This window comes from Micromys minutus, assembly GCF_963924665.1.
Source record: "Micromys minutus genome assembly, chromosome: 7".
NCBI lineage: Eukaryota > Metazoa > Chordata > Mammalia > Rodentia > Muridae > Micromys > Micromys minutus.
The window spans coordinates 34,613,679-34,629,651 of record NC_137976.1 but is presented as its reverse complement, the minus strand read 5'-3'; the positions used below and the strand labels follow the sequence as shown (position 1 = coordinate 34,629,651).

Here is a 15,973-nt window from a genome sequence, read left to right as displayed (position 1 = left end):
TTAAATTGATCGAGTTGATTCTCAATGAACCAATACCAATAAAACAAAAGACAAAACCAAAAATGAATAAAGCGTAAATAAACAAGAAACCCCTCTAAACACCCACAAAGTCCAAAAAAACCAAAACCAAAGCCAATCAAACTAACAAAACCAAACAACAACAACTGGGAAGATTTAGATGCTTATCTAGACTGATCCCATGCAGATCTTAAATTATTTTTCAAGAATATCCCATTTTAAAGCAAAGGAAGGTATAATAGCAATTAAAACATTTTTTTTTTTGATTGAGGAGAAACTTAAGTCTATAGAATTCAGACTTCATGAGCAAGAAGACTATGGCTTATGCTGCCTTATTGAGAGTATCAGTCTGTCTTTACCAGTTATAATATACAGCCAAATCGCTCATAGACAAGCCGGTGGCACTTGGTGTGATGCTAGTGTCTTCTTTTGCTTTGCTAGCACATGTCCATTACCTCCCTTCCACCTAGATCCAAAAAGTCTTCCAGATAACTTAATTTCCAAGAATTCTGCAACACGAAAATTTTATTGCAGGCTTGACATGAGGTGGCTTTGCTGTACATTTCTCTGGAGCCTCTGGTGAAAAGCCCATAATTCAGTGTGTCTTGAAATTCCAAAGACTAAATATGAACTGTCAAGGAGAGATAGTCAGGTTTGCATGCTGGCAGAGAGGAAGCATGAGTTAGAATTTAAATGGATAATTCCAAGGTTCCTGCACTTTCAGTATGTGAATTCTGAAGGCTGAAATAGTCTCTAGGGAAGACTATTGCAGCTGCAGGATGGCAATAAAAGGATATTTAGAAAAGTTTATTTTGGTACGGATAAAATAAAGGTAAAGAAAAGTCAGATGTGTTAGCTTTGGTTCTAGACAAGTTAGTTATGGGAGGCTTGCCCTGGATAGCTAGCCTACTGTCATAATTACAGATGAGTGGAAGAAAAAGGGAAACCATGAACTTTTAGCCTTAGTAGCAAGATGAAATATAGCACTGACAATGACTTGCATTTCTTGTACCTGTACATGACCTTAACCACTACTAACCCCTTCCCTTTTCTCACTCTTACAGTTGTTAGTTCTCAGAAATACAGCTAGTTATCAGATTAGCAGCGCTTATCAAAAGGGAGGGCTGATTTTCAAGTTAGAGCTTTGTGGTTACTGTGTGGACAACTTTAAAGCTTTCAAGTTTTAAAAATACACGTTCAATGTAAACACTGAAGAGTTGGAACCGTTCATCAGGCTATAAAAATGAAGCATCAGCGACAAATAATAAAAACCTAATTTCTCATATGAGCACATGGACGATATCTTCCATACCATAGTACATATGAGCTGCTACTGACTCCTTACCTTCACAGAGGCATGATCAGGAGTAGACTAAGGAAGGAACTGGAGTGGGATGTTGACAATGGAAGGTAAAGGACAGTGTTTAAGAACATATGGGATTTCCCCTATTCTTAAGCGATACATATTGATGACACATGTGTATGGCTCTATAAGAAAGGCTGGAAACACTTGGGGCCAACATGCCTCTGTCAATGAGGGAGCAACAGCCTGCAAAGAAAACACAGCTCAGGTTTCTGTTAGAGTCCAACCCATATGACATTGAATTTAACTAACATAGTAGCTCCTCATTCCTCAGAACTGATAAATTTGACTTGAATGAAATTGTCAAAATATTTAGAATAGGTTAGAAGTATTTTTGGTGACACATAAATGTTAACTATGAAAATTATATCAAAACTTAAAGTTATACTTTAAAATTTTCCAGCACTATTCAGGAGTGAAGTCATTTCAAACAATCTATACCACTATTTTTTAAATTTGTACTAACCTAAAGCAGATCATCCATTTTTATTTTTGTCTTGGTGTGAAGTTATAATACTGAATGGGCAGATTTAAAAATAACAATAAATCCAGGTAGAGCTCCTCAGAGGCATGTGTGAAGAATTAAGAAGCAGCCTATGTATTTGCTACACTTTACTTTTCCAAGGTATTTCAGTATGGTTTATATGATTCTACTTACCAAAATCACAGAAGCCCTGTAATGGATTTTGCTGTGTGTGCAAAAACCCCCATGTGTATCTGGGAGCACATTATTACACTATAAAATAAGGCCAGTAGCAAAGAATGCCCACCTTGCTTCCAGATAGAAAACAGCTGATATGTCATAACAAGAACTGCTTACTCTTTTGTGCTTTCTAGAAAACTGAGAACCCTTTTAAAATTTTCTTGTACTATAGTTATTTTTGTGTCATATATTTGCTGAATACATAGTTAGAAAATACCCTAAATCATTTTCAACCATCTTACATATTAAATTAATATGAAATGGTATAATATTACTTACTAAGCTGAAAATATATACATCCTGTTCCTAACTGTATTAAAAATTGAAATGGGTAGTATTCTAAATATCACTTTGTAGATTATACTGGGAACTTAAAACAGAAATTTGATATTTTTTTCCTAAATTGAATGGGGCCAAAAGTAAAAGTCATTTGACAAAATGCTATAGTCGGCTGAATACTTGTTTTATGCATTATTTTACCTCTTCACTGAATTAAAACTGATCAGTAAATAGCCATACCAAATACTGTGTTGGGCATTAAAAATATCAAAGATCAGTATGGATGAACTTGCCCCCTGTTTTTACAATTTTTATTGATAAAGTCAGAGAATTTGATATAGCTATAGAAGAGTGAATAAAGGGGAAGAAGAAAGGGAGAGCACAGGGGCCAGCCCTGGATGTTCTGCTTATTCTTGCTTCTCTTGAGGTAGCAGAGAGACAATAGCATTGGCAGGGGCAAGACTTGGCCTTTTGAGATATTTAAGGTTGCTGTATAATAATAAAATATTTTCCTATTTTAAGTCTAAGTCACTTTGCTTCACTAGCTTATCTAACTGTTTGAGTTTCTCTGAGGCCAGAAATTGCAGTCTCTGGCCCTTAGAACTCCATAGTAAAACATCAGAGCATTAAGTAAAGTGGCCTTCTATCTTTTCGGGAATTGTTTGGCTCTAACTCCCAACCTGCTAGTTGAAGTCACAGGAAGAAAAGGGATTCTTTGAAAAGTTACTTTAGCCTTTATTTCTAAGTTCTTCAGTTCTCCAAAAAAGAAAAAAAATTCTACAAAAGTTCTCCTCTAAATAGTTGTCTCTAAAAAGTTCTCTGTGTTCTTTTCTAATCTTGCTCTTTCCACCTGCTCTGATGTCACAACAATGCCTTTACTCTCAGTGCCTTTATTCCCAATGTTATACCTTTTCTTCCAAGGATATTACATCCAATGCTTTTACTTCTAAATTTTCTTTAAAAGTTTTCTAAGTTTTTCTATTTCCAGCCAAAAGAGAGGGTTAAGTGATGCCACCAGGACTCAGGACATGCCCATGGACTGCTGAGTTCCCAGAAAGGTCTCACAAAGGCTTCTTCTACCCAAGCACACAGAGACAGAAGTGAGTCACTGCATCAGAACTCACTGCCTGCCCACAAAGAGCTGAACACGGAGGAGCAATCTCACTCCTTAGCCCATGGGCCCACAGATCCACAGGAGAGACAAGCTCCAGTAATAGACAACAAGATCACCTAGCGTCTCCAATAACAAGATGGCAAGAGAAAAAGCACAAGAACCTAAGCAATGAAAACCAAGTCAACCTGGCAATATCAGAACACAGTTCACCCATCACAGCAAGTAGTGGATTTCCCAAGAAACTAGAATAACAAGATTTATACTTAAAAACATACTTCATCATGATGATGGAGATTTCCGAGAAGCACATGAATAACTCCATCAAACAATTACAGGAGAATTAGAAGAACACACTTAAACAAGTAGAAGCCACTAAAGAGGAAACAAAAAAAAAAAAAAAAATCACTCAAAAAGCTACAGGAAAATACAACCAAACAAATGAAGGATTTAAAAATGGAAATAGAAACAATAAAGAAATCACAAAAAAAAAAAAAAAACAACTTTGGAGATAGAAAAACCTAAGAAAGAAATTAGGACTCATAAATGCAAGCATCACCAACAGACTACAATAGATGGAAGAGAGGATTTCAGGGGTAAAAGACAACATAGAAAACATTGATAAACAGTCAGAGAAAATGGAAAAATCAAAAATTTCCTAACTCAAAACATCCAGGATATCCAGGACACAATGAGAAGACCAAACCTAAGGATAATAGGTGTAGAAGAAGGAGAAGACTCCCAACTAAAAGGCACAGTAAATATTTTCAATAAAATAATAGAAGAAAACTTCCCTACCTGTATGAAAGAGATGACCACGAACATATAAGAAATCTAAAGAACTCCAAATAGACTGGACCAGAAAAGAGACTCCTCCCAACACATAATAGTCAAAACACCTAATATTCAAATCTAAGAATACTAAAACCAGTAAGGAAGAAGGGACAAATAACATATAAAGGCAGACCAATCAGAATTACACCAGACTTCTCAACAGAGACTATGAAAGCTAGAAGATCCTGGACAGACACTGCACAGACCCTAAGAGAACAGAAATGACTGTCCAATGTACTATATCCAGCAAAACTCTCAATCACTATAGATGTAAAGACCAAGATATTTCAGAACAAAACCAAATTACACAATATCTGTCCACAAATCCAGCCCTAATAAGGATAGTAGATGGAAAAATCCAATACAAGGAGGAAAACTATACCCTAAGAAAAGCAAGAAAATAATTATGCATGAAAACCAAAGGAAGAAAAACAAAAAAATATTCTACCTCTAACAACAAAAATAGGAGGAAACAAAAATCACTAATTTTACTATCTCTTAACATCAATGGACTAAATTTCCCAATAAAGAGTCATAGACTACCAGACTGGATATATAAACAGGATCCAGCATTTTGCCTCATACAGGAATCTCATCTAAGAGAAAAGACAGAAACTACCTCAGAGTAAAATCCTGGGGGAAAAAAAAAAAAACGTCTAAGCAAATGGTTATTAGAAACAAGGTGGAGTAGTCATTTTAATATCAGATAAAATAGATTTTTAACCAAAAATTATCAAAAAAAAAAAAAGAAGGACACTTTTTCCTCACCAAAGGAAAAAAAATCTATCAAGATGAACTTTCAATCCTGAACATCTATGCTCCAAATACAAGAGCATCTTCATTCATAAAATATAGACCCAACTAAAGCTCGTAGCATATATTGTACCACACAAAATAATAGTGGGAGACTTCAAAACCCTACTCTCATCAATGGGCAGATCATGGAAGCAGAAACTGAACAGAGACACAGCAAACGTAGCAGATGTTATGAACCAATGGAATTAACAGACATCTAGAGAACATCTCATCCTAAAACAAAAGAGTATACCTTCTTAAAAGCACCTCATGGTACCTTCTCTAAAACTGACCATATCCTCAACAGGTATAAGAAATTTGAAATCCTGTCATGCATCCTATCAGATGATTATGGATTAAGCCTGGTCTTTAATAACAACAAAGACAACAAAAAGCACACATAAAGATGGAAGCTGAAGAGTGTGCTACTCAGTGATAACACGAACAAGGAAGAAATAAGTAAATTAAGGACTTTTTAGAATTTAATAAAAATGAAAGCACAACATACTCAAATTTATAGGATGCAATGAAAGCAGTACTGAGTGCCTCCTACTAAAAGAAACTGGAGAGACCATACACTATCAGTTTGACAGCACAGCTGAAAGCTCTAGAACAAAAAAAAAAAAAGCAGATATGCCTAAGAGGAGTAGATGGCAGGAAACAATCAAATTCCAAGTGTAGGGGAATGACTACCCTCACTGGACCAAAGGTTTCTACTCACATTGATGACAGATACTGCTTATCCTCTGCTACATATGCAACTGAGCCACAGGTCCCACCATGTGTGCTCAGTGGTTGGTGTTTCAGTCCCTGGGAGTTCTGGAGGGTTTGGTTTGTTGATAATGTTCTTCCCACAAGGTTGTGAACCTTTTCAGCTCCTACAGTTCTTTCTCTAGTTCTTTCATTTTGGTCCCTGTTCTCATTCTGATGGTTAGCTGCAAGCATCCTCAACTGTATCTGTATGACTCTGGCTGAGCCTCTAAGGAGGCATTCATACCTGGTTCCTGCCAGTAAGCATACCTTGGTATCAGCAATAGTGCATGGGTTTGGTGGCTGCATATGGGATGTATCCCCAGGTGAGGCAGTCTCTGATCTTTTCTTCACTCCTTGATCCTCTATCCCACTATTTCCTCACATGATTGTTTTGTTATCCTTTCTAAGAAGTACTGAGGCATTCACATTCTGGCTTTTCTTTCTTTTTTTTTTTTTTTTTTTGACCTTTATAAGATCTGTGAATGGTTTCTTGGGTACTCAGAGCATTTTGGAGCTAGCATCTGCTTATCAGTGAGTGTGTACCATTTGTGTTCTTTAGTGACTGGGATATCTCACTCAGGATAATAGTCTCTAGTTCCATTCATTTGCCTAGGAATTTCATAAGGTCATTCTTTCTAATAGCTAAGTAGTACTCCATTGTGTAAATGTACCACATTTTCTGTATTCATTCCTGTGTTGAAAAACATCTGGGTTCTTTCCAGCTTCTGGCTAGTATAAATAAGGCTGCTATCAACATGGTGAAACTTGTGTTCTTGTTAAATGTTGGAGCAAATTTTTGGTATATGCCCTGGAATGGAATAGCTGTGTTTTCAGGTAGTAGTATTTAAAAGGTTCTTCTTGAGTTTAGTTCTGTCTCTTTTCTTTGTCTTCAGTGCTTATATATCTTTCCGAATTTATAATCACATGATAAAACGTTTACTACAAGTTCACATATAAATTCAAATCGTACAATGAATAAGAAATTTACGATAGAGTATGTTTACATGCATATCAATTGAAAGTATTTATCTGGCTAAACATTCATCATCTGTAGCTAGCTCTCCAGGTTTATTGAAAATTAAAAACAATAATTTTGTTACTAAGCTATCAGTGAATTTTCATATATTAACCCAGTCAGTATTTGATGTTCTGCTCTTGAATTTGTAGTAAATCATTACTTTCCTTTTTATGACCTTTGGTTAATTGTTTTACAACCTCTTGGAATGTGCTCTATGTTGCCTTCTTGCTATCTCAACAGAAATTCACTCACAACACTTGAAGGCTGGCAGAGTTCTCATTTGCAGTTTTGGTTGTCAGAGAGTACTTAATAGCTGTCTTATTATAAAAGTGCTTAATCATTACTAATATTTTAGCAATTCTTATAGGATCATTTATTTGTCTATATAGTATCACTACAAGATACCACTTCTCTATATTTCTTTAGAAATCTCCTTAAAATGGTGGGTTAATATTAGTGATCGATTACACACACATACACAGACATACACACACATACTAATACACACACACACACACACACACACATATATGTAATATATGTGAAGTAATATCAGAAAAATCATATTAATAGCAGAAATATTTCTTCATATAAAATCTCTTTGGCCTTGCCTACAGAAGCAAATCTATCATTATCTTTAATAGTTCATGGTGAAACCATTTCAGGAAGGGTGGCTGCTAGATTTTGGCTTTTCTTTGATGGCTTTTGGCAAGAAAGAAATGTAAATATGCTTGCCATGGGAAACTTAGAAAAGAGAATATATCCTAATGGACACTCCACAATTAAGTAAAACTTGACCTTGAAAGTAAAGATGTGATTAAGTGTATGAAGGGATTATGGCATTCATAAGGGCAAAACCTTCTTCAGCATTTCATGGCCCCATCTGATTCCATGTCTTTGTATATCATAATGCAAATTAATGTCAGCATGAGCTTAAAGGATATAAAAAATAAAGTTTAACATCCTAGTGCTATACCTTTTCTTCTAATGACTTCCAGCTTTACTCTCAAAGTTTTCTAAGAAAAGTTCTTTGAAAAGTTCTCACTGAAAGGTTCTTGAGTTCACTTCTGTCTCCCCTTTTTGTGCTACTATATTGGTTAAATGCAATGTTGAATGGACTCTAACCAAAACCTAAGTTGTGTTTTCTTTGCAGGCTGTTGCTCCCTCATTGACAGAGGCATGTTGGCCCCAAGTGTTTCCAGCCTTTCTTATAGAGCCATACACATGTGTCATCAATATGTATCGCTTAAGAATAGGGGAAATCCCATATGTTCTTAAACACTATCCTTTACTTTCCATTGTCAACATCCCACTCCAGTTCCTTCCTTAGTCTACTCCTGATCATGCCTCTGTGAAGGTAAGGAGTCAGTAGCAGCTCATATGTACTATGGTATGGAAGATATCGTCCATGTGCTCATATGAGAAATTAGGTTTTTATTATTTGTTGCTGATTCTTTATAAAGCACATTTTAATAGCCTGAAGAATGGTTCCAAATCTTCAACTTTTACATTGAGCATATACTTTTTTTTTTTTTTTTTTTTTTTTTTTTTTTGCTGCTAAATTTGGGGCAATTTGACATGTCCTTAGAGGATTTTTGTTCCTTAGAAGAATCCAATGGTTTTAAAGTCAAATAACTTTGATAGTAAAATTTAGACAATTTATATGATGGCTGATAGAAGAAAATCCATCTGAAATCAAGTCAAATTAGAAATAGATTTTGTGAATGACATAATGACCTCTTCCAGGTAGTTCATAATATGACTGTTAGGTGAGTTTTCTGAAGCTCTTGAACATTCTACACATGACTTCTTGTTAGTATATGAATGCAAGAGACAAATAATAGTGAATATGGCAGATTTCCATTCATTCTCCTGGCCCTCTGGCCCTCTCTCCTGTCTCCCCAAGCGTCAGTGTTAGTGACCTTGGCTGATACTTACAGTAATGAGGATATAAAACCTGAAGAGGATACCTCATTAACTAGGCAAGAACTCCACCAGTACAATAGTGATACAAATCCACTGACAAACCTTTTGACCCAAAATTTATCATGAAATTTTGAGATGAGGGATGGAGCAGAGGCTGTGGGAATGTCCAACTATAATAACCAGCCGAACTAGAAATCAATCCCACGGGCAAGCACCAACCTCTGACACAACTAATGACACTTTGTTATGCTTGCAGACAGGAGCCAAGCATCTCTGTCTTCTGAGAGGCTCCACCTTTCAGCTGACTAAAACAGATACAGAGACCCACAAGGAAACATTGGGTGGAGGTTGGGGACTCTTATAGAAATGTTGGGGAAGAACTGAAGGTCCTGAAGGGGATAGGAACTCTACAGGAAGACAGGATAACCAGTAAAGTCAACTAAATGGACTCTCAGGGGGCTTTCAGAGACTGAAACACTAATCAAACAGCATACACAGACTGGACCTAAGCACTCCCCCCCCACCCTATACATACATGGCAGATTTGTATCTCAATCCTCATGTGGATCCTGGACATTTTGGAGCATTTGCTATCTTTAAAGCTGTCTGTGGAATACTTACCCTAACTGAGCTGTCTTGTCTGGTCTCAGTGTGAGAGGAAACATGTAGCCCTGCAGTAACTTAGTATGCTGTGGTGGAATGTTACCCAAGGGGAACATTTATTCTCTCAGAACAGGAGAGACTGTGTTGGGGGATGGAGGCAACAATCAGAATGTAAGGTAAAAAAAAATGTAAAAAACAGTGAAAACCGAGGGCATGAATGGAGAATGACATGATGTAATCTGAAATAACTGTATGTGTGACTTGAGTAACATGAGTTCTTCTGCCACTCACAGAATGCCCTTCTTAGCCAGCTGCATGTAAAGCAGCATAAGATGAATTAAAATAATAATAGAAAATAAAGAAATCTTGATCAGCATTCATATTTCAGCTACAAATGAAGTGCCTGTGTACCTAGTGGACATCATTACAAAACCAGCTGAAATTTTGCTGTTTAATTAAAATTGTCTTAATGTACATACACACACACACCAAATAAAAAAGAAGCAAAAAGTGACCCCCTTCCCCCATGTACAGAAAAATGACTATTATTCAGGGTGTGACAGCTACTACATAAACTACAGTTTTCAACACACATCACCATCTATCTTCTTTATTAGTAGACTTGTTTGCTACTTTGCTTTTATATATAAACCAAATTCTAATACTGTACTTTTAAATTCATGTTTTACAGGAGAGCTTCTAAGTATCTGGTAATTGTTAATGATTTTTTTCCAGCCCATTTAGCAAGTTATGATCATTAATATTTTTCATATTAAGATATTCAATCTGTCTCATGGTACATAAGCCTAGTTCCTATCTTTTCAAATCCTTATGTGATCTCACAAAATTGAAACAAAGTATCCTTTTTTTCAGTACAAATTTTCTTAAAGGGGGAATTATATTTTCTGGGCAAATAGTACTTCTTCATTTATATCCTGAATAGACAAACAAATGACTCAAAGTTCATTATTTTTTCCCCCTTAAATCATAATATTTAGCCTGCCATGTGTGCACTAATACAGATCAGTGAACAAAAACACCTCATAGATCTTTGAACTTCATGCTTGATGGTTTATAAATATTGTCTCCTAATCATCTGCCTTTACATTCAGAGTTATGTTTGCTGAGAGAGGAAGATAATCAATTATGGGGAGGTAAAGAATGAGAGCAAAGAAAAACCAGTCATGCAGAAAATGAAAAGGAATGACAGAAGTAAATAAAATACACAGAGATATTGAATAAGTAAATGGTAAGTCTTGGTTGTAAGCATTGGCACCAAAGGGTCTAAACTTGCCCATTCCTTCACTTACTACACATGAAAAATAAAGACTGCTCTTCCCCCTTCTTCAGGTTTTGAGCCATATAAATGGTAAGATAATAACATTCATAGAAAAGCGAATTGTGCTTGAGAAGTAATTAGATCCCAACAAAAATATCATAGTCTCAATAGCAGCAATCGTATTAGGCTTCTGTCCCAACATCCTATATAAATAAACAATTTTCTTTATTACTTAGCAAACATGAGACCTTCTACCTTTAGCATACACTTTTGTTGGAAAGAACTTATATTACTTCATAAAACAGATTACTGTGGAGTCTGACAACCTGATACTAAGAAAGCCCTTCTTTCTCACTGATTCTGTCTTTACATAGTTATAGCTGCACTATTTATGGGAGATAATTACAAATTAATGCATTATACCCTGGAATTTGTCCTTCTTTGAGTAGGCTCATAAATATGAATATGCCCACTACTTGATTAATTAACTTTTTTATTGTTTCACGAGGGTCAGTTGGTCTTCTTTCTGCTTCATGCTCCACCATTAATAATCATTCCAAAATTCCTGGCTGCTGTTAATAATGATACAGCTAATTTCATTCTAGGCAACTGAAGCAGTACAGATTGTGTTTGAACCAAAATCCTGAGTCAAAGGGAATAAAGATTTTTAAAAAAATTTAAGAAGGAAATGCATTAAAATAAACTTATTTTCTCCCTCACATGTGCTCTCAAACTTCATAACTAATATATAATTTAAATTGTATATATTACACATGTACATGACTCACTAATTTCATTCTGTTATAGGAGACTAGGTTATTAATACTATTTATATGAGAAAAAATAAAATATACTTCTTCATTTCAAATACTTTACTATAGTAATGAGTTTAGCCTTTGCATAATAAAATATAGAAAATCCCTCAAGGAGAGATAGTTTCTTCCTCTTCAGGACTATGTCAAGAAATAGGTAAGCTAGTTTAAACACCAGAAGTGAAATAGTTTTCTTAATGTCACAATTGCAAGTTTTGGAAACTTAAGATATGATGAGGTTACAAAACCTTTGTGTTTGAAGTATCCAATGACACTACTTCTCACAAAGTCACATTAACATGAGGAGAAATGAAGAGAAATGATGCCTTTATGTCTTCATCTTCACAGAAAAATGAAGGTTTGTTGAGAAATTTATATTTTATTCACTAAAATGTAATTACTTAATCACTAACGATTTAGGCGTTTTATGTATACAAAAAGGAGCATAAATGTTAGGTTATTAGAAACATGAAGGAAGCATAAGGAAAGAAAGAACTAACAGGTAACTCGTACATCCTTAACATGCAGGATCACTCTCTTCAGCACCCTGTTCAAGTGAACCAATTGCTTCTCATCAGACCACAATACATTAGTGAATTTTTACAGGTGATTTCAAAATACCTAAATGGTTAGCCATTCATTCAGATCTATATTTCATTTTTGGTATAAATATTTAATGCTGAAATACATAGAGTGAAATTTTAGTTGTTTAGTGCTAATAACTACACCATTCTGTGTTTTTATGATAAAACAAGTCAGTCATTAAGACACAATTACTGTACATTTTTCTCATTTCTCATATACTGACAGATGTGGCTTTTGTGTTATCAAAGTGCTCTATGTAGCCTATAGGTGAAACCTAAATTTAGTCAATGAAAAAATGTTTTCAGGGAAAAGTATTGTATTGGCTTTCACTGGAAACCTGGATAAAAATTAGGGCTAGGCAAAAATTAAATGGCCAATAATCATGTTTAGGAATTCAATATTCTAATAATGTTAGCCTTTATCTATGGATTCTGCTTCCATTGGATAGCTTAAAAATTATTTTCTAGAGTGCAAAGAAAAGTGCATAATAGCTATTATCTGACAATATTTTATTTTGTATTTAAATATTCATATATATGATTATAATCTGTGACCCTAAAATAATGTCAATATAAGATAAATATAGTTATTTAAATTAATGTTTAGAAAATAAATATTTTAATTCATCATCTTTAAATAATTTTATTCCTCTAAAATATGTATATTTTCAACAAATTATACTTTTTAGAAAATATAAAATGTGGTTTAAAGAGGTGTTAAAGATATGGAAAAAAGCAGTGATATAGTTTGTTGTAATTTTAATTTTAATCTACTAAACATTCTGACTATAAGGACATTGACAAGTTTGAGGTAATTCACATTCTCTGAAGGTTTATTCCTCAAAATGAACTGCACTTATTATTATTTTGGGGGCATTATATCACTTTTTTTTAAATTTTTAAAATAACTTATTATCATCCACACTATTTTCCTATTTGTATTTCAAGAGTATTTACATAAAATATTTACTATTATTTTATTTCTTACTGTTACTTTTATCCTAATTTGTTAACTCTATAATAATGGAAGTAGAAAGGGATTAAGCATTGCATATCACAAGTTGTGTATAAAATTTGCAACTAATAAATGTAAATAGTGACAAAATATTTTGATATATGCTTAATAAAGTGCTACCACCAAAAATAATGTCTTACTATGTTTGCAGTTAAATGGAAACTTACTTACAAATCAATTTCTATTATAAATCTATCACCAACATAATTCTCCATATATACATATGTAATGATGTTGTTCTTAAAGAGGAGAAAAACTACCAAGCTAGTTCAAGTAAGCTATTTTTATAGCCTAGCAACTATAATTAATAGTTTTTATATCTATTAGCATATTTTAATGATGCAGTAGTGAATGAATGAATGAGTACATCAGTGAAGGCACTGACCTTGAAGAACAAAAGATATTACTGTGAGTATTTTTTGGCCATTACTATCATTTAGAGGATGGTTTTTATTAATTATAATTATGATTAATCTGTTCTTTATTTTATTGGTTTTGTTGTCAGACTATAGCAGAATAAAGTAAAATGCATAAAGCTAGAGAGAACAGAATAGCAAACTATTCTGCATGCTTAAAAAAAATGAAACAGCCCATTAAATGAGAGAGGCTAATCCCTCCACCCCCTACCCATTCTCTATGAGTGTATTATAAAGTTAGTTAATTAAGTCGAAGACACAAGGGAGAACTTAGTAATAAAGTTGACATCATAATAGTTCATATACTACTTGAGAAACTAATGCTATAAAAATTTACACATGAGCTACAAGAATATGAAGAAGCAGAGACAGATGTTATCAACTGGGTTGCATATCATCATATTATTAAATTATGGCAAACGTATAACTATCCTACCAGGACATTATTCACTGAATTCTCTCCTGGGCATAAGCAACATGCTTTAAAATGCAATTTTGAGCTAGTACAAGAAAAATGAGCCTTTAAATGATTTTTCTTTATGCTATAAATTGACCATTTCATATACCCAAACTCTAGTTTTAGACAAATATTTTTTGGCTTCTTCTCAGAATCTTTGTCTTTTCAAGTGTCTAATCAAGGTCACTTTCATACTGGGAACACAGCGTTCACTGTCTTCTGCTGCTATTGTTAGCCAGTTCTAGGGCTTTCATCTATTGCTTTCACTACCTACTATACAATTATGGATGCGGCTAATTATGTTTCTAAAAAGGGCATGGTGTGGTTAGAATTAAAGGAAAAAAATTGTATAAAATATTTAGTGTAGAATTACACACATGCCTGGTGTTAAGCCAGCCCCAATTCAAAACCTTCAGTATTTAGGGACTTACGAATATGTAATATTCTATTATATGACAAAATATAAACTCAAGTGTGGAAGAAGAAAGATTTTAAGAGAAAGACCAAATTAATCAATAAAAGTACTTAGAAAGTAGGTATTTGATATTATGAAAGTCGGTAAAGTTATTAAGAATACATTTTATCTGTCACCAAGTCCAGTGGCACAATGAAATCAATATAAGATTATTCCAAAAAGTGTCCCTGCCACATCTCATTGACCATTTTTTCCTAACCACTTGTCATGCATAGGCTAAGTATATGTGCTCCAAAACAATGTGTAGAACATCTGAAACACGTGCTCTGTGTGGGGCTCCAAATGACACAAGAGCAAATTGAAGGGCTATGTCCATTTCTGTACTCATGGTTTACCACGTAAAGACCTTTAATTTGAATAAAAATATTGGACTGGTTGCACGTGCCAAAGTTGATATGGATGCCTCCAGTTCTGAACAGAGGGATCAGGAAGACTCCTGGGGAAGGGAATTTGGAGTGGGACTGTGGAAACAGCAGACATTACAGATCAGTATGAGAAGTGCTGATGCCTCAGACAAATTGTCTCAAGTGACTAAGCATGGATGACAATGTTGGTCACTCTCTAGTACCCTATGAAGATGGAAGAATAAGGGATCTTTGCATTCACTAGTTTATCCGGGTTTATAACTAATAGATTTTAATATGCATGCTACACATTACTCTGTCTCTGTTTTTGGTTTTCAGTATGCTGAGTGATGGAATTAATGTGAGTTTATCATAAAGCCCATGCATCTATATTTAATCTTGTAATGTACACATTGGTGAAAAGTGTTTCCTGGCAATTGTTGTTTTTTTTTTTTTTTTGATCTGAGACAATAAGCCAAACATCCATATTTTGAACGTAGTCCTAAAATAATTTGCTCAAGGCTTTATCTCTTCTCAGCTTTCATTAGTATTATATTACAATACCAGGATTAGTGAACAATCACCTCACACCATCCTTTAAGATGCTGTGTAATAACACAGTGATAAATACTGTATAACAGGACACATTTGTGACACATTGTGATTGTTTGAGAGCAAGGCATTTCAGGAGGTATTTATTGATTAGCATCAAAACCATAACTCGAATGATGGTATGTGTATTCCTATGAAATATACCCAATTTGGAAGGGCAGCTAGAAATTGGACCACCTGATTTTATAATATCAGATCAACTGGAATCATCCTAAATTAGTATTTTGCTTTAGCTGCATATCATTTAGTGAAACTTACTTTCATCTCCCGTTTCAAATTCAAACTTCTGACTGTAGCCACTGTACCCTGTTGCAGTCCTCACTCGGATATGGAATATGTACGTGGTGGCTGGCTTGAGTCCTGTGATGATGACACTTGGGGCCTTGGACCTCGTGGAGGAATAGGTTAGCTGCTCATGCTCCTAGGGACAGAAAACCGGAGAAAGGAAATGAGGCAGTGCGACCCTACCGTTTTCTAGAGACAGTCTCCAGGAAAACTAGTGTAAGCATGGGTTTACACAATGTAGCACTTAGTTGACTGACATTTTATATATAAGAAGAGTCTGATTTGGGAAAC

The 15,973-nt window shown here is 34.7% G+C and overlaps 1 protein-coding gene across 1 annotated transcript in view; it reads right to left on the bottom strand.

Annotated features, from left to right (window-relative positions):
- Positions 1 to 15,973, bottom strand: part of EPHA6 (EPH receptor A6) — a gene marked incomplete at both ends in the record, with an annotated part of 946,557 nt that overhangs the window by 338,940 nt on the left and 591,644 nt on the right. Inside the window, one exon of the mRNA XM_080918921.1 lies at positions 15,656 to 15,818. Within this exon, the coding sequence (XP_080775047.1) occupies positions 15,656 to 15,818 (163 nt within the window). The remainder of the gene's footprint in view (positions 1 to 15,655; positions 15,819 to 15,973) is intronic.